The following is a 20,681-nucleotide window of genomic DNA, read 5'->3' on the forward strand; positions in this document are numbered from 1 at the left end:
AATTACTCTTGATTGTTTTCCTATATTATCCAATGATGACATCTTTATTATATATGTTTTTTATATATATAATTGGGATGTTACACTTAAAGACAGGAATCACCAGTTTCAATAAATCCAAGCAAATAGTTTAGGTTTGATTATGTCGATAATATCAGCAACCAAAAGGTTTCTTGAGCTATCCGAAAAAGAGAAGAATATGAAAAAAAACTTGTTTTAACATTGTGACGAGAGAAGCTTTGAGCAAATTTCAGGAATAAAATCTAGAAAAATATCCACATGAATCTTCAGCAGAGAAATCTCAGATCCAATCTGAAAAAGAAAACCAACCAAATAGTCTAAAGAAAATATATCATCATTATTGCCAATCTTCTTCTAATTAGAATGAAGTTCAGAATACACAAATTTCTTTGAACCGTGAACCCGTAACCCCAAATTTGTAACCCGAACCATGAATTCCGGACTCCGACCCAGACTCCAGCATAGAGTGGATAGTTTTGGTTATCCCCTCCTTTTCCTTCTCATTTCCACTTCCACGGTTTTTATTCTTCTGTTCCCATCTTCACGGCTCAGTTCAACATAAAAATACGAACTGACTAAGATAATGCTTATTTCAATAGATGACATTTGATTTTTTCACCTTCTTTTCCTTTTGATTAAGAACATATGATGTTTGATTTCTTTTTAAGAAAAGGACCATTATCTTGTTTTTAAGAAAAGCACAGATGATGATGCAAAATAAAAAATGTATAATAGAATTTGATGTGAAAAAAAAATCATATTGTAAATTATTTTAAAAAATCATTCAAAAAAATAACATGTATTTCTTACTGTAAATTTAAATTTGGTAAATAATTTTTCTATTAATTTTGGATTGACATAGATTGTGAAAAATTGTCATATGATGAATAAAAATTTGTATGGATAAAAGCTATATACTATATAGAGTTGAACATGTGAAAGAATACAATAACAAAAATGGAAACTTGTGTTTTGGCTTTAGATGGTGCAGAGATTGCTTTTCATGAACCTCTGTTCCTTTAACCTCTGTTTCTCACTCATAAGTAACAGTAAATTTTCCATCTTAGATAATAATTAAAATTTCCATAGAAAACTCCACAATTTTAGTGATCTTGTTCTCATTGCCTGCTAGAATAGATTCTCAACAATCTAGCACAAATAATAGCTATGACCATACTGAGACTGAAATTATATATAAACTGTGGAAAGTTATTTTTAAAACATCATTGCAAACATGCGGATAATAACGTTTATTTTTTTAAAAAAATCTTTTATTGAATATCACACGCGTCAAACTAGAAAATGGCAACATTATATATAATATAAAATTGCCAAATAACCTAATCTATACTATTATAGCATGTTTTAATCATCATAAATAAAATAAAATGTTACTTATTCAAACTTGAATTTTGGCTTAATCAATCTAAAATTGACTAATATAATCCCTTAATTTAGGCAAATTTTAAAAAATAATAGTGTAATTTGTAAAAATATAATTATTAACTTTTTGTTTACAGGTCTAGATAAGTCGTCCTAAGTTCTGACAATTTTTCTATTGAAAATGTTATGAGTTCTTACTATTTCTTTATAAAATTCAATAAATGTGAAGTTGTTGTATGATTCATGACGACTTTTTTGTACATTTATTGATAAAGGTCATCAAGAATAATGATGATTTTCGATTTGAACAAAAATTATTAGAGTAGTGACGACTTTAAATTATTAGCGAACTAAAGTTGTCATGAGTCATGACGACTTCAATTGTACCGAATTTTTTTTTTCTTAACTAAAGTTGTGGTTATTCATAAGGACTTTTCTTGATTTTGTTTTATTTTTATTGTAAAAAACAAAGATTGTTTTGAAATACAAGTTTAATAATTCCCATGATTTGATTAAAAAATCAAATATTTTGATTAAGATAATGAAAATTATAAAATGTAGATAATATAACTTAATAGTAAAAAAATATGGTCAGGGATAAGTTCCCATTTGATGCCCTTCATTTCTACATTTGTTTGATTTATTAATTGGATGAAAGTGGAGTTCATATGCCTTGTTGATGATATATAGACTATAATCAGGATGAATGTATATAGTCATTCAAGAAACATCATTCACCACAAACTACCATTTACGTGATAGTTCACCATACATGTAGTGGTACATAAATAAATCACATTGTTCTTTACATATCTCCATTTGTGCAATCTTACGACGAAGAGTTTAGCTTACTGTACAATATTACCATCCATTTTATGTGTCAATAACCTTATTGCTTATGTTACTGTATGATACGTCACAAGAACGTTCTCATCCTCCTTCATAACCCTTCCATGCCCATGTCGGGTCTTTTGCACATTTTCTACACCATCCACAATCTTTTAGTCAATCGTTTATGGATCATAGTCAAATGTTCAGATTTTCCCACTCAATGTGACAACCAATCCAACAACCCCTTCCAACAACTGCTGCCTTCATCGTATGCATTCCCGTCAAGCTTTGGTGTAGGACCATCACACATCTTTGCCACTTCAAGCATGACATTATTATCTACAAATAATTGAGGGACTTCATCAATGTCATTTTATCCTCCATCAATGTCTTTTCAACCACCAGAAACAATTCTTCAACATCCTAATTTTCTGCAAAATCAAGAAGAAAACCTTCATATGGCACTACAGGTCCTAGATAGATGAATCCAAAGAATTATGTAATATTAATTTTTAATTATTATTATTATTAACTCACATGTTTATATTTCTAACACCACCTAAATTTAAAAATTATTCCACATATCATTATGTTTAAAAAAAATTAAAAAGTTTGGGAAAATATTTAGTATAACTAAAGTTGTCATGACAACTTTGGTTCACTATAAATTGAAAATCATTACCATTCCTGACAACTTTCGTTCAAATTGAAAGTTATCATTATTTATTACGACTTTAATTCAACGAATTTACGAAAAAATTGTCATAAATCATAACAATTTCATCTCTTCATACTTTAACTTAACGAATTTACCAAGAAGTCGTCATAAGTTATAATAACTTCATCTTTTCCAAAATTTAATGAAGAAATTGTCAACTATAAATAAAAAAATCAACTATCTCGTTTTTGTAAATTACAGGTAAACTATCATATTTTTTTAAATTTTCCCTTAATTCAAACCATATATAGGGTAAACTTGTATTACTACTAATTCTAAATTTCAATCTAAAATGGATCATCTAATATCAAATAATGTAAATTTATGTGTTACATCATGCGTAAAAGATCAAATTTACATCCATTGCAAAAGGGGTCAAGTCAAATATAAATTTTAGCATTTATTTGTAAAAATGCACCGATATTTTTTAAATGAAATAGATTATTTTTTCACCAGACATGAGCCCTGTGATGTGGAAATTTTTTTTTTTATGTTATTGTATTTATTCCCATTTATAAAAAATTTCAACATATTCTGAACCAAATAACATATTTAATTCATTAACTCTCCTTAATTGGACAAAGTTTTGCTTTACAAGAAAAGCAGCTCCTATGTTCAAAACCTTCCTGTGTAAGTTGATAAAACTTCTAATGCTCAACGTGTGCAACTAATATATTCACTTGTTTCGTTTAGATTACTAGAACAAACATATTCCTCGTTTGATTTGATCAGATAGAATATAAAATTCTCACAAAGTCATAAAAATAATAAAGGAGAACTATAAAAAAAAAAAGAACTTACTCAAACCAAGATTTTGATTAATCTATTTTTATCTAATCAGTATTGTTTCATCGATTGTGAAAAAAACAATTGATTAGTAGAATTTTTACAGAGAAAGTAAAATATTTAAAACTTTAAAGACATGGAATTTAGAATAAGTTAAAAATGAATTGTTTCGATTCTATTTATGAAGACTTCTGTAAACATACTTTTATATCAATTTACTTTAAAATTATAACTCTTAGCCTATATAAATTAGGTTTTACATGAGAGAAGTTAGTGAGAAAAAAACTTTTTAGTCAAATAGGTAGAATGATTATTAACTTAAAAGAGAAAATCTATAGCAAGCAAATTATCCGGATAAATGATTTTTGATATTGAAATCCATCGAAGGCGTTTATTTGTGGTAGTCTTTACTATTTTGCAAATTGATAAATAAAGAATTATCACCCTATAATAGTCAAAACGTGTAATTGTTTTGAATTTTTATTTTGATAAATATGATATTCCTAGAAAACTAAGATAAAGTTCTGAAATTTTTCTTCCAAACCTAGTTCATACATTTAAAAACCTAAAATTGTGTAATAAAATTGTGATGATGTGCTCATTTTTTATGTTATTCGTGAATAAGTATAAGAATCTGATTTTGTATGATTAAATAAAGTATAAAAATCCATTTAAAGATCTAAGTAAATATTTTGTATAAATTCACACGTATGATCAATTACATCAATATATATGTAATCTACATTCAATTGATGACTAGGAATAATAAAAAAAATTCATATTTGTGATTATTTTGTTTATAAAGCTTGTGAGATATATTAAATGAATATCTTTAATGGATATTTTGCATGTTATTTAATTATTTACCTGTTAAAAAGACGAATATAAAGATCATGATATCTGATAAATTTTATTTAAGTATTTTTTTATATTATTCAAGTAATCAGAATAAAAATTATTAGTGAAAAAATTATTAATCATAAAATAATCATTTAAAAGTTAACTTCATATATTTTTAAAATTTATATTTTGTCACAGTTCATTTAAATTTGTTTTTTAAAATGATTAAATTAATTTTGATTAATATTTTACTAAGTAATTTGATTTGAATTTCACTTAAAATCTATTAAATTATTATCTGAATTTATATTTTAAAGATTTATTTTAAAAATAATTTTATTAAAAATGAATATATAAAAACAGTGTCTACCATGAAACATAGTGAATCAAAAAGCATTGCAGGAAATGAAAATTTGGCACCGAAGAAGATCCTTTGGAAAGAGATGAAATGAATATTCATCTTCTTCTTCTTCATCATTCTTAATGAAATGAAATGGACCCACGAACTCCATTAATGCTCTTTGCAATATATGTATATAGAAAACATTCAATATCTTGTCCACAAAATGCATGGTGTATTGTTGGGCTGACAACATTCATTTGGGATCACTTTTACCTCTAAATTTATTTTATTTTATTTATTTTATTTTATTTTCACTCCTTCTAAAATCTTCAATAATTTCTATATATAATAGTCTTGAATCCTACTTTTCTCTCATTCATTTCTCTTCTCTACTTTTCATTATCATGAAATTCTACTAGTTGAAGCTGCCAGCGTGATCTCAACTTTTCTTTCGTTAAAAACGAGATTAGATTACGTGGTATCTTCATCCGGTTGTTCATTACATTTCTTTTATTTATTCCTCTTACTATTATTTAGATCAACTTTTCTTCCTTTTCATTCAGTCATCTTTTTACAACTTTAGATATATTTACATCTTTAAACATACGATTCAAAGTTAATTGTAAATTTAAATTAATTTTCTATTAATTTAAGGTAGCTTTTATCATGGATAATATCAGAACCCTTAAAAACCCTAAACCCCCAGGTGTAGATGCAAAGGTTCTGAGATTCAGAAAGTGGAAGACAGGTGTGGATTGCAGAGTTGACGATCGGTTTTGACGACAGTTTATAAGTCAAGTTTTCAAATTTCGTGCCACTTTTCTGCATGCATTCATCTTCTTCAACCTTCTGAGTTATTCATTTTCTCCTCCTTCTCTCTACAATCTTCCTCTTCTCTCTAAGAATTCTCATCTCTTTCTTCTTCCGATCATCATCCAGGCAACACCTAAGTATTCTTGGTATCAAGCTCTCTCTTTTAAACCGATCAAGTTGCTGTTTGGAGTTGGTAAGTTAAACCCCTTCGTCCTTTTAGGATTTATGTATTTTCTGTTACATGCAAGCACTGTTCAGCTTGCATGTATTCATCAAACTCTCCTCTGAATCTAGTTTCTGTCTTTGATTCTATGATGGGTTCCTCTTCACCGAACAGAGATTTGTAGGAGGGTATAAAGGTTCTGACAGTGTAGACAATACTGTAGAAGCATAGCAGTTTTCTGGGTTTCGAGGTAAGGGAATCTTGTAATTTAATTATGATTCTCTGATGGTGAATGGTTACATGTTTGAATTATGTTTTGTTTGGTTATTTAGTTGATATTGAATATTTAATTTGTTGCATGTTAACCTGTATATGTTGATGATGTATAAATGGTATGAATTGGGTAGGAATAAGGTTTGATCTTAAGTCTACAACATTCTGTGTGATTCTGTAATTGTCGCCGAGAGTCATCCGTGACCGTTCGATTTTCCATTGGGCATTCGGTCTGGACTAGATTCATCTTTTGTAGAGAATTTCAGTCAATGATTGATGAGTTATCTATTAATATACTTGTAAATAAGCGTTCGGTATAAGTATAGCTTCCTATTTATACTTCGTAATCAGGTTAGTTAAGGTATTCAATAATACTTAAAGTAGTAGATATTATATTTATCCTTTATTGAAAATAAGTATTATATAATTATATTATATATATATATATATATATATATATATATATATATATATATATATATATATATATATATATATATATATATATATATATATATATATATTTCTTCGTTTTGGTATAAGTTCAGTAGTGTTCGGTCTTGAACCAAGCGCTCGGTTTCAGTAGTACTCGGTTTTAAACTAAGCACTCGGTCTTATAAAATATTCCATAATATATTTGCATTAGGTATTAAGAGTGTTCAGCCAAGCTAAATAGTGTCCGGTCCTAGTTTGTAGTGTTCAGTTTAAACTCTTAGGTCTCTTATAAAAGTTTTCATGATTTTCGATTAGGTCTAATTATGTATTCTTTAGTATTTTGTACATTCTTGGAGTTCTATCTAGTAAAGACCGTTTGGTCATAATTGTTGAGTGGTGAGTAAACGTTCAGTATTTTAATAAGTGTTCAGCTTCTGATGAGTCTTACCTAGTATGGATCGTTCGGTCCTGTTATGTGGATAAGTGAAAGACCATTTGGTTTTACACTAAACGTTTGTATGTTAGTCTAAAATGTATTCTCTTGTTCGGTCTTGTTCATAGGTTATGTTGATCTTTTTTTATCAGTTGTGCTCAAGTGTGGTGGTGGTTTTACTGTTCGGTTTGATTTTACTTAAATATGTATTGAATGAAGAAATATGATGACTTTAAAGTATGATGTGATTTGAATAGTATAGATATGAAGGAGTATTCCAGAGAGGAATATCTCAGGATTGGTTATTGAATGGTAGAATATGAATATGGTTATGCTTAGTTGGCGTTTATCCTGATATTCTGTGATTACTCATTTTCAAGTAGAGAGGAGTAAGTCATGTAAATCTATGTAAATCTACTTGGAGAATTAGCTTTTAACACATTTGAGAGAAAAATGTTGGTAAAAGAAAATACATTATATTTTAATTTTAATTTAAAGACTAACCTTTATTGTACAATAAAGTAAACTATTAATCATAATCCTTATTTTATTTATATTTATATATTGATTAAATTTATTAAATTTTCTTAATTTTAATAAAAACAATTGAATTTTTTTTATTATATTCATTTTATTCTACCTTATCAAAATAAATGTATTTTTGTATAAAAGAATTACAAGAGTTACACTCTAATCATAAACAAATTATCGGTTATAATTTTCGGTCTAGTATCCAGGATTCAATAATTAATGATTTAAAGTAAATTTACTTTTTTTAGTACAATTAATAATTATTAGTTATTAGTTATAACATTTCGGGATCATGATAACCCAACATTTATATATTTAAATCTTACAGAAAATTATGAATATATTCTTGAAATTCTAAAAAGACATAATTTTTCCAAACCTTAAACAGAAAAAAAGCATCGAAGAGAGTAACGTGTAATATATTCTAATACATTTGCGACATAAATATATATATATATATATATATATATATATATATATATATATATATATATATATATATATATATAAGTTAGTACGTCAATGTCTAATTAGTTTTTATCTTTTAATTTATTTCATATCATAAAATATAATTCACAATTTTTTAAAATAAAGAAAAACATTTAATGTTTTTGTAGCATTTATGGATAAATATCAACTTAAGATCAGTGATTTTTTCTAAAAAAAAAAAGACTTAATTTAAACTAACCTTTTAATTGATATTTTATGCAAAGATTTTATAAGAAAAAACACAATATATAAAAAATTATATGCTTTTACCGTTTCCTATATAAATCCTTAAAAGAGACAAATTAAAACCTATGACCGAACTTTAAGAATTGCAGTTATTAAATTACTCTACTTTGCCTAGAACCTGAAATCATTGATAAATATTTAGCATGACGAATTGAAAATTTTCTACTATTGCAACATCTACAATGCCCCTTTAGGCAAGAATTTCAACAATAAAGATAGATTCATGAACTTCGTTTCCGATGCCTAATTCTTTGAACTATGGGAAAACATTGTCGCATGAAACATTTTATGCATCTGCTAACAACTGCACAATCTAACAGTAAAACATTACTCTCTTCACATTTTCTTTCAAGGCTGGCAACGGCTTCACCACGCCGCACTCTCCACCACCTCTTGTAGCCTTCGAACCACCACCACCACCACCTCCTGAGGAGCCATTTTCTTGCATGTCTGGTTCCATGTAGAACCGTGCTCGAAATGCAGCTAAGTGTGCGTAATATGCAGGAGGAACTGCACATCAATCAAATCCATTAAGCTTCATACTTTGCAAACAAATTAAATTTCAACTAAATCAATCACTACGGCTTACCAACAGACACTGAGCGTGTACACCTTGCATATGTATAACATAGATTGTTTGTCAAAGATTGGATTCCATCTGCTGTAAAGTTGTTTTCGTCCCAAAGAACATGATAATGAGCAGGACGACTTGTACCCTGCATCATAAGACAAACAAAATCATAATTCAACCAAATTACAGCTTTAGAGCTTCCTCTTAATAAGGAAACATGTTTTTCTCTTCTTAACCCAACAAAGAGATTAATGTTTCAGTACTTCCAACAAATGCAGAACATTATCTCTCACAAACCCTTTTAACTATCTAAGGGGTATCAAAACCTTGCAAAAAAAAAAACAGTTTGCTTCATAATCAACATTGTAATCATAAAGCTCAAATCTTCCACCTGGATACCGGCATGACTGCAGAGATAAAAATCAAATTCTGTTGGATGACAGATTTTAGAATCCACAACAGTCCCTGTGAAGAAAAATGATCTAATTAGACAATCACTGTAAACAAAAAATAAAATTACTCATTTATTTGTTTACATGGGCAAGTGAATTCAGGTACAGTCATCATACCAGGCAATATATTTCCACTCTTATCTGTACTGTTTCTGTCCCTGTGGTTGTTTGCAAACAACCGAGTATGGTGTCTTTTTTGTACAACTATGAAAGTTACTGGAGGTTGATAGTTTGGTTCTAAAGAAGCACATGCCTGCAAGTATATACATATATATGTATTTTTGTCACAACATGTTTTATAGATTAAACAATTAGAACGTATGTGGGAATGTGTAAAATATTCTGATTCTGACCTTTCGAATTGCATCCAACTCGTAGAGTAGAACTTGGTAAAATTGCCCTTCACTTACACCATCCCTGTTCGAATTTCTTGTTAGCAGAACAGTTTCAACAAACTATAATGTTTAAAAAACTAGCCATTGCATCATAATTAACATACATTAAAAATACATACCTATAAAATATAATCCTTAGAGGCTTTTGTCCTGTTGCCTTTCTAAAGGAAATCAACAAATCTCTGCAAAAAACGACACAGAACAAAATATTTAGATATAGGGGGAAAGTGAAACTTGCATTGCCAAAATCCCATCATTCCAAAACAAAACATTGAGAATTAGAAATGAGGATGTCAAATCTCTTGTATTACCGGATCATGCCACCACTAACTAAGCCACGAACAGGGTCATGCCACATTTTGTACAAGTCTTGTATAAGTTCCTGCCTATGAGCCTGAGCACACACTAAACCGGCATATTTTGTCACTTCAGGCCAGTCTTGAGATGCTACTACCTATAGATTAGTAATGGTAATAGATATCAGCAACCACAACCCAAAAGATTTTCACTGCAATATTATAAAAACCAAGACAAAAGCATACAGCTGCAATTGAAGGGCTGGAGTCTTCCCCATTTTCAGGGTGAGTAACATCTGCTCCAAATATTATAGTCGGTATGTCACTAACCAATGGTATTCTACAACTTACAGCATCAACCAAAACAGTGTTTCTACCTCCCATCTGCATTAAGTAGATGTCAAATGATCATTAAGGCGTTGGAAGCCTTTCAAAGCAGTTCTGACAATATCCATAGAGCAAGGATTGACTACATTGACCAGCATGACAATGTATTTTAGCGACAAAAGATAAAATAGTATCAATTTTACATCACTTTTGTATGTCAAAACACTCACTGCTGCTATGCTAAAAGCTTAAGCTAATAGTGAAATGCAAACGTTTTTTATTATTAGTCCTATCTGGATCAACTACTGAGATGTGGAACCCATTACTGGGAGTTTAAACAATGCCATAGGCAGCAAAGCCTTGACTAGCCAACCATTTATAACCATTTACACATGATTTTTATGCACAAAAATGCATCCATACCATAACAATGAAGAAAACCATATTAGACAGAATTGTCAAAAAATTGATAGAAGTTGACAGTAGACTTGAAATTCTTAGTTAGGAAAGTGCAATTTCATGTAACTGGGATCTGAGAGAAAATAAACCTTGACATTGATTTTCAAAGACACATTAGCCAGGTACTGCTTAGTGATCTTGAAGACATGCTTCGTCAGACAACATTGAGAAATTAAACCAAGGTCAGTTTCACAAATACGCTTTAGATCACCTGAAAACAAAATAAAGTTATGAGTTATGAGCATTTAAACTTGGAACAACGCTTATAAGTCTGTCAACTGAAGTAAAACAGCAATACATAATCATGCACTTTTATCAACACTGAAGGTGGCTTACCGTAGAGAGAACCGTTGTTGTCAGGTAATATTGCTAATAAAAGCTCCAATTCCTTTCCTTTGGTTTTGTTTGATGACACATGATAAACATGCTTTAAAGCTTTCTCCACATGCTCAGGTTTGGCATTGTAGATGGGGATAACAGGCTCTGGATTAAATTCCTACAACCAAAAATCAATATGAATTTCAAGAAAGCTTGCGCACTCTTCAAAAATAAACAACAGAATAGAAGAAAAACTACCATGCCAGATACTTGGCACATTTGAGCTAGTTCGGCACAAAAAGAGAGAGCAACAGTGTCTTGTACACTTCGTGAAAAATTTATGCATGCCCACCGGCTGACAGTCATCCCATTTATCATTTTCTGAACCATTCAACAACAAAAAGGTAAAATATTTGCGTTCATAGTTGCTTGAAAACGGACCATTGTAATATCAATGTTCACCATGAAAACATTACCTTGTTCATCATATTCCATTGACCAACTTGGGGCAAACAATTCTTTTCTTTCCCACTTTCATGATATTTAAGCTGGCAAACAAGTACTAGATATCAATGAACAATGGCAAAAGAATTAATAATGTTTTATCTTGCCTCTGTTGGTGGAGAAGCAAATTACCCATGGGGCAGGAAGAATTCTCGCTTCTACCGAAGCTAGCTTCTCACTTATTTTAATCCCAAATTCCTTTGCATAAGGATCTTGATCATAAGCATTGTGCTGAATGGTCTGCATAAAGAAAAACTGAATCTTAATTGTGATGGCCCAAATTTATATTTTAGATTCTCGAAGTGTAGAGATATAAATGTCATGGTTGCATGCATTCTTCCTTATTCAACTTTACTTATTTAGTAGGGTTTATTTTTCTGCAAGATCTCCCTCACGCGCTTCGAAGTTTGAAATATCATTTGCATCTTCCAATTTCAGCATTGTTTGAATCATATTATAGTCTGCAAGTTTTATACTATTCTGACTTTTAAGGTGTAAGTGACACACAGACAAGGGCTAGAACATATTTTTGCTAAGTACACTTTAGGAAGGAACAATGAAAAGTGAACAACATAAATAATGGCCCTGCAACCAAATATAAACATAGGTGCAGTTATTCCTCTTTTCTTAAATTATGATGACAATAATGAATGTTAGCTTATTTGTAGTCATACATTCAGAGTGCCGCAGAGAGAAATTTTAACTGAAACTGCTTACAGCAAATGTTCAACTCAAAATCAACAAAATACCCGCAAAATGTCATTTTCACGATCACGGGGTCTTTGACAAGTAACTTTCAGGAGAGCAGTGATTTGCTTCTCATTCAACCTTTTCGTGTAGCGTTGTCCCTCAACAATTTTGCAGGCCTGAGGAACCAGAAGTAAGAATGAAAAATAATTACTAGAAAGAAGAGAAGCTATGTCAATTACCAGGAATTCCCCTTACCTCCATTGGCAAATAATTTGCTTTCTTTTGATTTCCTACTTGAAGGCAAGGAAGGTGAGTATATTTAATTGTGAAACCATACATCTCTTGAAAATATTCAACTACTGACTTCATAGTTGAGTTCTCATCAACAGGAAACCTAGAAAGATACAACCTTGCCATCAAGACAACTTGTGGAAAATAAATGGAACTTCTTTGAACTTGGTGACAACAAGAGTTACTGCATATCATAAAATCAGAATTTTTACTCACACAAGTTCTCTGGTCGGTTGAGAAGTCAAACCAGAAACTCGGTACTTTCTTCTAACACTCCCTCTGTGGGTTACTTCAACTTTAACTCCTCTAAGAGCTTTCTTAATCTGTTAGACATCTTAAAGTAGTTCTGTAAGTTTTAGTACTAATACTATAACAAAAAAATCATCTATGCAAGCTTTGTTCATGTAAGTACTTTGATGCGATCAGCGTCAGACAATTGCCTTGACAGGATATCTTTTCCTAATAGCTGGCCAACATATTCCACAACTGGAAGAGGTTCAATGAACGCAGCAGAAGCCATATCTATGAAATGCAAGAAGAGTACAAACAGAAATTGAAGTTATAAAACAGTACTTCCCTCAGCAAATGATATCCATGGTGAGTAATATACCAATATTGAGGGAAAGACCCATCTGAGTGGGCCTTATGCTTTGGTAAAATCCACACCAAGACTCCAAACCTTCCCCAAGCCGTTGGGGTGTTCTAATATCCGGTGAAAAGAATGATCTCCCAATTGGACAGAACCTACAGAAAAAGCAGATTCTGTGAGAGACAAACAAGAACATAAAAATTCACATATTCTGTCAATTCCTTGGCAAAACTACCTCTTAGATGATAGCTCTCTTAATACAATGTCAAGAATTTGGAGTGCCTCTTGTGGAGCATCAGCACGTTTACCAGCCAGAAACTGGCCCAAGTGATGCAAATTCGCCCTAGCAACAAACTTGATCACCACTCTATATTCTCTTTCCCTTCTGAAAATGGGGCAAGTGTCAGTTGGTTTGGAAATTGAACTTAATTCAAATGCATACAGTAGATACACACAAATGTTTTTGCTTTAAAGCCAAATAAACGTATGAGATTATTATATAGATTTATATATTCAGTATGTTTAAACTGTATATATGCAATAAATCTTACTTGGGGCCATTAACTCCATCCTCATCATCCACAACCTTTATCTTAAACTCTCTCCAGGAAAAGGGAAGTGGCCCTGCTGTGTACAGACTTTTTCTGCCATCATATGCTGGAAGCCTCATCCCAAGGTCAGACTCTTTATACAGCCTCACGAGTTCTGCTATTATGGACCTGTTCACAGCTTTGGAAGAGACTTCAGGGGTGATACTGACCTACAAAACACGGTAGGGGCAACAAACAAAAAGAACAAAACTTCAGACCAAATTTAAGGAGTCATAAATGTTACAACTGGGAAAAGGACAGCAAAAACATAACCCCATTCAGATCCTTCTGCAATCGAATAGCACATATAAGAGGGAATAACAGGAAGAGCTTAAATACTTCCAAAAATGGGCACAGTAGAGTGATGTATGAGTCACTCACAGACCCCAACTTATTTTTTCTTGCAGATGGCTACAGTAGCGTGATAGAGGTCAAGCAAGCAAAAGGAGCTTACATCATACTGGTTTAAGTCCTTGTCTGGTAACTCTGCAAAGAAATGGTTACCCTTCACAATGCACTTTGTTCCAACTTGTCCAAAGCCAGGCCTAGGAGCAAAGCTCAAAGACTTGCTTGATGTAGGGTATCCCATCTCTATTTCACCACACATGGTGCTTCCATTTTCAACACCAGTTGTCACAATAGGTCTCATCAAAACATCCCCTTGGTCACATTTTCTGCCACCCCTGCCCCTTCTTCTCCCCTTGTTCCTAGCATGAGATGAAGTTTGGTTGTGGGGTTCTTGTGGCAGTGGTGGTGGTGGACCTTTGCCATTTTGAACAGCTCTAGGAACCTTCTTAGCTCCATTCATGGGGTTCTGCAAATGGGGCTTGATAACAAGATGTTGCTCTGAGCTCTCCCTCATCTGTCTCACTGGCATGTTCACCTTTTGTGCTGAGTGGTGGCCAATGGATACACAAAAGAAGATACACACTTTGTCAAAGATGACCAGTTTTTGACGTTTAGTCTTTGCTTATAACAGCAAAGCAGTGCCAATTGCTTCAGCCAGGAACAAACAAACAAAGATAGAAAATCAATGAGTAGTAATTGCTGTAAAGTAAGAACCCAAAAAGTAAAACTTAATTATTTCGAGTTGTGTTCTCAGTGGACGGACTAATGCATAAAGTAAAATATGGTGATGGTATGCTGTGAAAACTGTAAAGTACATGCATTGTTTAAGGATACAAACATTATTACTATTCCTTTGCAAAACTTAAAAATCCAACAAGTCACCCTTCTTTCAGCAAGCAAACCCAAAAATGGTGAGCTGGTAGAACCATAGGGCTAAGTATCACAAAAAAGCAAATTTTGACAACATTTTCTTCTGCCCTTTTGCTTTAAAGGAAATCCCAATGCAATTTAGGAGCTCGGTCATAAAGTTTTTTGTGTCACTCACGAAATATCACAAACAAACGTAGCAAGAAAAAAATTAATCAAAAGAGAAAAACTTATTATAATAAAATATGATTAGACATATATATATATATATATATATATATATATATATGAAAATCCCATAAAATGAAAAATACCCAGAAGACAAAACCAACTCCTTAGACCTGTCTCCTCCTACCAAAAACTGAAAACATCACCAAACACAGGCACATAAAAAACACTTGAATAAATAAACAAACAAAAAAATTGGAATAAAAATATTGACTGTACAGGTTTGAAACAAACCTTTAAGTCTGCCTTGGAGTAAAGAATAAAACAACCAGAAGAAAACAAAAATCAAGAACAAAACATCCTAAGTGAAGAGAATAAACATTGAAAAGGGCAGAAAAATCACTGTCTAGAAGATTTGCAGACAGAAAAAAATTATAAATAAATATTAACAAAAAAATGTCATGCAAAGGCTATGCTACATAGCAAAATGCTTTCCCCAACAAATGCCTTGAAGCGTAAACAAAGTCAGAAAACGAAAATCGACTAACTTGAACGGAAAAGACAGAGAAAAAAAAACACAACTTGAACTCACCCTCTTTCTCTATGCTAGCAAAGAAGGCCTTATGGCTAACAAACCAAGTAGTAGCGACGTGAAAACTGGTATGGGGGTGATTGGAAAGATTGAGAATTTAGAAAGACGGAGAAGGGAAAACAGAAGATAAAGGGAGAAGATGATTGTGGTAGTGGTGATGAATCTTATACACGCATGCAAAAGAGCTTTTGGTGTTTTCTTTATCACGTGTAAAAAAAAAGGCCTCTGCCTTCTCTCGTATTCCCTCTTACTTCTTCTTCTCTCTCCTACATTACACCCTTGTTGTTGTAGCAGCACAGGCTATGAAGAGAGAGATATTAAAAAATGGTGAAAGTTGAAGAGAGAGAGGGTAATGAGTCCAAAAGAGGTACTGAGGATTATAAAAGCAATGATACAAGGAAGAAGAATAATTCGAACTTGCAGTCCTCTCTCTTGCAGGCTTCTGCAATGTTATTATGTATGCTTTCTTTTCTTTTTCATTTTCAAAAATAAAAAATCAATCTTTAACTTCTACAAGAAAACAGTTTTCATACCCATGTCAGAAGAGTTTAACAAGATATTAAATTTAAACATGCAAGTATATTAATATTAGAAAAACACAATTATAAGAAAGATTTTCGTGTGAGAAATTCGATAGTAAAATCTGATTGATCGTCCCAATGCAAATGTCGCAATAATCTTTACTTTGTTAAGTGTTCACTGCCCATCATCCACTTACGGGTAAGCCTCGTAACGGTCGATTCAATGGTTTTCGCCATTCGGTGGGGTCCACTTTCCAATTGTTATGTTACTCTCTCTTTTTAACGCCACTTTCTTTAGTTGGAGTTTTGCGCTGTGATTCACTGCTTCTCGGTTCACGGCATCGTCCTGTGGGCCAGCGGTTTGCACGGTTGATGCCTTCAAATCATTAGATTCATGACCATACGAAAGGGCTCCGCTTGAACCTCGTTCATGATTCTTCACTTTGCTGGGTGCGGGTGCACTGTGCCTTTGGCTAATGCTAATCATTGGATCAGATCACGGGGTGTGACTGTGAGAGGACAAAATCTAAGCTCACTATTTTTTTGAGATTCTTTTTTACATTTAATGATAATTAATTTAAATTCATTTTAATTTTAAAGTATACAAAAGTTATTTTTTATTTAGTTTTATAATGGTTCTCGAAAAATAGAAGTTGTGTTGGAAATTATTTGGAGGAGTTGTTGTGTAGTGTATGATGATATGATGAGTGGGGACCCACGAGAAATGAAATCGGACGGTGGGAAATGGAAGTAGGTTTTTGATGAAAGCACACTCAAGTATAATTTGGAAGGTTGCATGTTGGAAACCTGGTAGGGGATCATTACTTGTTGACCCCAACAACACACATTATACTTTTCAATCTAACTTTTATTTTGTTGCAGACACTACCATCCCATGCTTATCATATTCCTATGTTTTTTTAAAACATATTATAAAATATATGTATAAGGATGTTTCATTCACTTCAAATTCATGTCTTCTGATTTTAGGTCTGCATTTAAGGTGTTATTTGTTATGGAATATCTTTATTATTATTCACAGATGAAGTTATTTAAATATTGTAATTTTAATGTTTATTAAATAGTTTGTGCATTTAAAATAAATAAAAACTATATACAATTGTTGAATTAGAAGTTTTGTGATATATGGTAAGTTTAATGATTTTTATTATAACTTTCTTAAGAATTACATCCATCGTATTTTTTAATAGTATATACTATTTTTTTAGAGAGTACGTTTGCTTATCTTTTAGTTTCGTTCATTTAAATATAATTTAACAGTCTATATTTTCTTTTTTATTACTATTACTAACAAGTTTTGATCACAAAGATATGTTTTCTAATTAAAAAAAAAATCACCTTCGAACATGTAAATGAACCGTCAAAGACCATATGGGAAAGACATGACCTACATGTGATTTGCCCAAAAAACAAAGAGGGTGTAATTATTAATTAACTTTAAGAACTAAAGTATGTACATTTAAGAATGATTATAGCATATGATTGGTAACTAATGCTGTACGATTAAGGTTACATTACTCAGGAATAGTTTTTCAATTAAATTATAGCAATTTCATTAATTTAAATATATGAAACTGTGGTTGCGACTATATACTCACATAACTTATCTAACTATAATATGAGAATGAAAATCTACGTTAGGGTGTAATTATATATTCTTTTTAAGATTATTTTCTACATAATACTAATTTTATTAAAATTAATAAATTATTTAATAACGGATGAAATAATATATTTAATAAATAATAAAATTATTTGATTAGACACAGTCTAATAATATATCTAATAAAAAATAAGATTTTATTATAATAAAACATAATTTTAATATTATATTAAAAATAATTTTTAAATTAAATTCAATTTTAAAAGTAATTTATAAAATAAAATTTATATTCATTTATATATTTTTAACCAGTTTTATTTTCAGTCGATTCATAACTTTTAATAATAAAAAATAATTAAATTAATATAAAACAGTTAATTTATCAAATCTTAAAAGAAATTTTGTTAGTTGAGAGGACAAAAAATAAATATGAAATTGAATTTTAATTATTTGTAGAAAGATATTAATTGTGTGAAGATTTTAAATAAATGAAAAATGACAAAAAAAAATTGATAATTATTTAAACCCTAAAAAAGTTGATGTATGAACCTAAGTCCCATACACGAGGGTGTGGTTCCCTCTCCAAGAACCTTTGTTTTGTGGTGTTGTTTTGGACCACTTTGACAGTGTTATGATTCACTGTACAACACCCTTCTGCTATCTTTTTTTCATTTTCTTTGATTTCTTCTTTCTTCTTATTTTCCCTCACTTTTAACTTTTTCAATAAGTCTTTCTCCACTTCCAATCATTTCCCATACTTTCAACCTATACCCTCTAAAATCTAACATCAATAATAGAATCAACTATCTAAAAGTAATGAATGTTAGAAATGTTATAACAATTAAAGATAAAAAAATTCGTTTTACAAGCTAATTTTATAGAGTAAATTATATTTAAAAGTTTTCTTCTTAAGAAAATAATTTATTTTTTATTTTTTAAATAGTTATCGTGTATTAGGTGATGAATTTATTCACGTCTCCATGCACGTACGTGTCTTTTCTTTTATGGTATAGACGACTTGGCTCTTCTCCCTCTCTTTCTCCAAAAGTTGTTTGTTGCTGAGTTATTTTATAACTATGTAAAAATTATGTTTTGTGGACAAAAATGCAAACTCTTATTGTAAAAAAATATTATTTAAGAAAAATATCTATGTTGTACTTGTTACAAAAATCATCAAATGTAGCTGAAATGCTATTTCTCTATCTTTGGCACTAAACATGAGAGAGGGAAAAAGGTGTGTGTGAGGACCATAATTGTCCTATAAAAGATAATGATGGGTTATTAGATGGCTTGGGATGCATGCTCACATCATTCTATAATACATTTATTGCACCAAATCATTACCCTCCCCAGAGATGAGGACAAAACTGGAATTCTCAATCCCAATATATTCTATATTTTTCATTCTACTATTATTATTACAATAATAAGTCTCCATAACACATAGTTTTATAAGATTAGGTTAATTATAATAATGTGAAAAATGTTAAGACATATTTGATTGAAGTGATGATCATCTTCATCGTGGTGCTTAACACAAACAAGCAATTACCTTTTTTTGTTTCTTTAATTAGGTTAAAAGGTGTGTTCAAAACAAGGCTTATAAAGAAAGACATTGTACTATATTATATATTTTGTTGCCAAATGAAAATGTTTTCCTACAACTTTATTCACATTAATATCGTCTATTTTCCAAAACATTTGCATCCTCTCCCAGCTAAATAACAGTACATCGTATATGTTTCATCATTTTTATTTTTCTTATATATAATTAAATTACACTTAATTTGCTTTTATTAAATGCTACTTTAATATTTTTTTATTATGTTATAATTTTTCTTACTACTTGTTAAATTGAAGTTCATATAGTTTTAACTCATAACTCAACAATAGCTTTCTACTACAAATACACGTTATCACACATTATATTTGTATAATTTTTTATTCGAATTGCAAAACTCGTTATATAATAATTTTGTATAAAATATTATATTCTAAAATAATATAGAATGAAAAATATAAAATACAAAAACCAAATATAAAATATTAAAGAAGATAAAACAAGACTTTCAAATAATATTGTGTTAGAATGGTTAGAAATCACACATCAATTAGATACAAGACAATTTAACAATATATAAATGGACGTAAACTTCATCTTACAAGTTAATTTTATAAATTTGAATTAGATTTAAAATTTTCTCCATAATATAGTATCAAACCTATCCTTATAAACCTTGACGTGAAAGAATATAGAGTCTAAAGTTTCCTTCCATGAGTCTCCTCTATTTCCTTCCTAGAGTTCCTTTCTTCTATATCATCATTTTCGTCCCCTTCTACTATACCACGAGTTTCCTACATAAATTTATTTCTCTTATTGCAACCAAACTTTCCTTTTCTTCTAAAATTTTTAGAGCCATCCAAATGACTAGATTGGTGACAACCGGCATTACTTCCACCTTTTAGACGTTGGAATCCAGTCATATTGTCATAGTGTTTAATCGTGTATCTAAGTAAAGTTATTATATAGAAGTAGACATACATTTTCTTGTTCCTTGAGTACATATGTCATATGTCTTGGATGTTAGGCAGAGTAATCATTCTTTTTCACTCAGACCTTTTTACCAAATAAGAAAATAGGTCTTCATTTTCATATTGACGCTCAACCTGACCTCGAAAATCTAATTACCTTGTATAACACGACAGACTCTGGTTATTGTGAACAATTACTGTCCGTTATAGGTCATGGCATAAATAATTTGAAAAAAGCCTCC

General features: G+C 30.7%; 1 protein-coding gene across 2 annotated transcripts; it reads right to left on the minus strand.

The window, feature by feature from the left end:
* Window positions 1-8,442: 8,442 nt before the first annotated feature.
* Window positions 8,443-16,189, minus strand: LOC108326341 (protein argonaute 10). 2 transcript variants are annotated; one of them, XM_017559797.2, is made up of 22 exons: window positions 15,763-16,189; window positions 14,242-14,783; window positions 13,749-13,957; window positions 13,433-13,582; window positions 13,219-13,352; window positions 13,021-13,130; window positions 12,825-12,931; window positions 12,573-12,711; window positions 12,377-12,493; window positions 11,760-11,867; window positions 11,600-11,671; window positions 11,382-11,504; window positions 11,142-11,301; window positions 10,895-11,016; window positions 10,266-10,403; window positions 10,035-10,177; window positions 9,843-9,905; window positions 9,682-9,745; window positions 9,446-9,581; window positions 9,268-9,341; window positions 8,895-9,021; window positions 8,443-8,815 (listed from the first exon to the last, which is right to left on the minus strand). In XM_017559797.2, the coding sequence occupies exons 2-22, from the start codon at window positions 14,662-14,664 to the stop codon at window positions 8,619-8,621; spliced, it is 2,916 nt and encodes a 971-aa protein (XP_017415286.1). In that variant the 5' UTR covers window positions 14,665-14,783; window positions 15,763-16,189; the 3' UTR covers window positions 8,443-8,618. The 2 variants fall into 2 exon arrangements, with proteins under 2 accessions (XP_017415286.1, XP_052731254.1); XM_052875294.1 differs by lacking the exon at window positions 14,242-14,783 and having other exon boundaries at window positions 15,763-16,185.
* Window positions 16,190-20,681: the final 4,492 nt, after the last annotated feature.

The sequence above is a fragment of the Vigna angularis genome, chromosome 3, assembly GCF_016808095.1.
Source record: "Vigna angularis cultivar LongXiaoDou No.4 chromosome 3, ASM1680809v1, whole genome shotgun sequence".
NCBI lineage: Eukaryota > Viridiplantae > Streptophyta > Magnoliopsida > Fabales > Fabaceae > Vigna > Vigna angularis.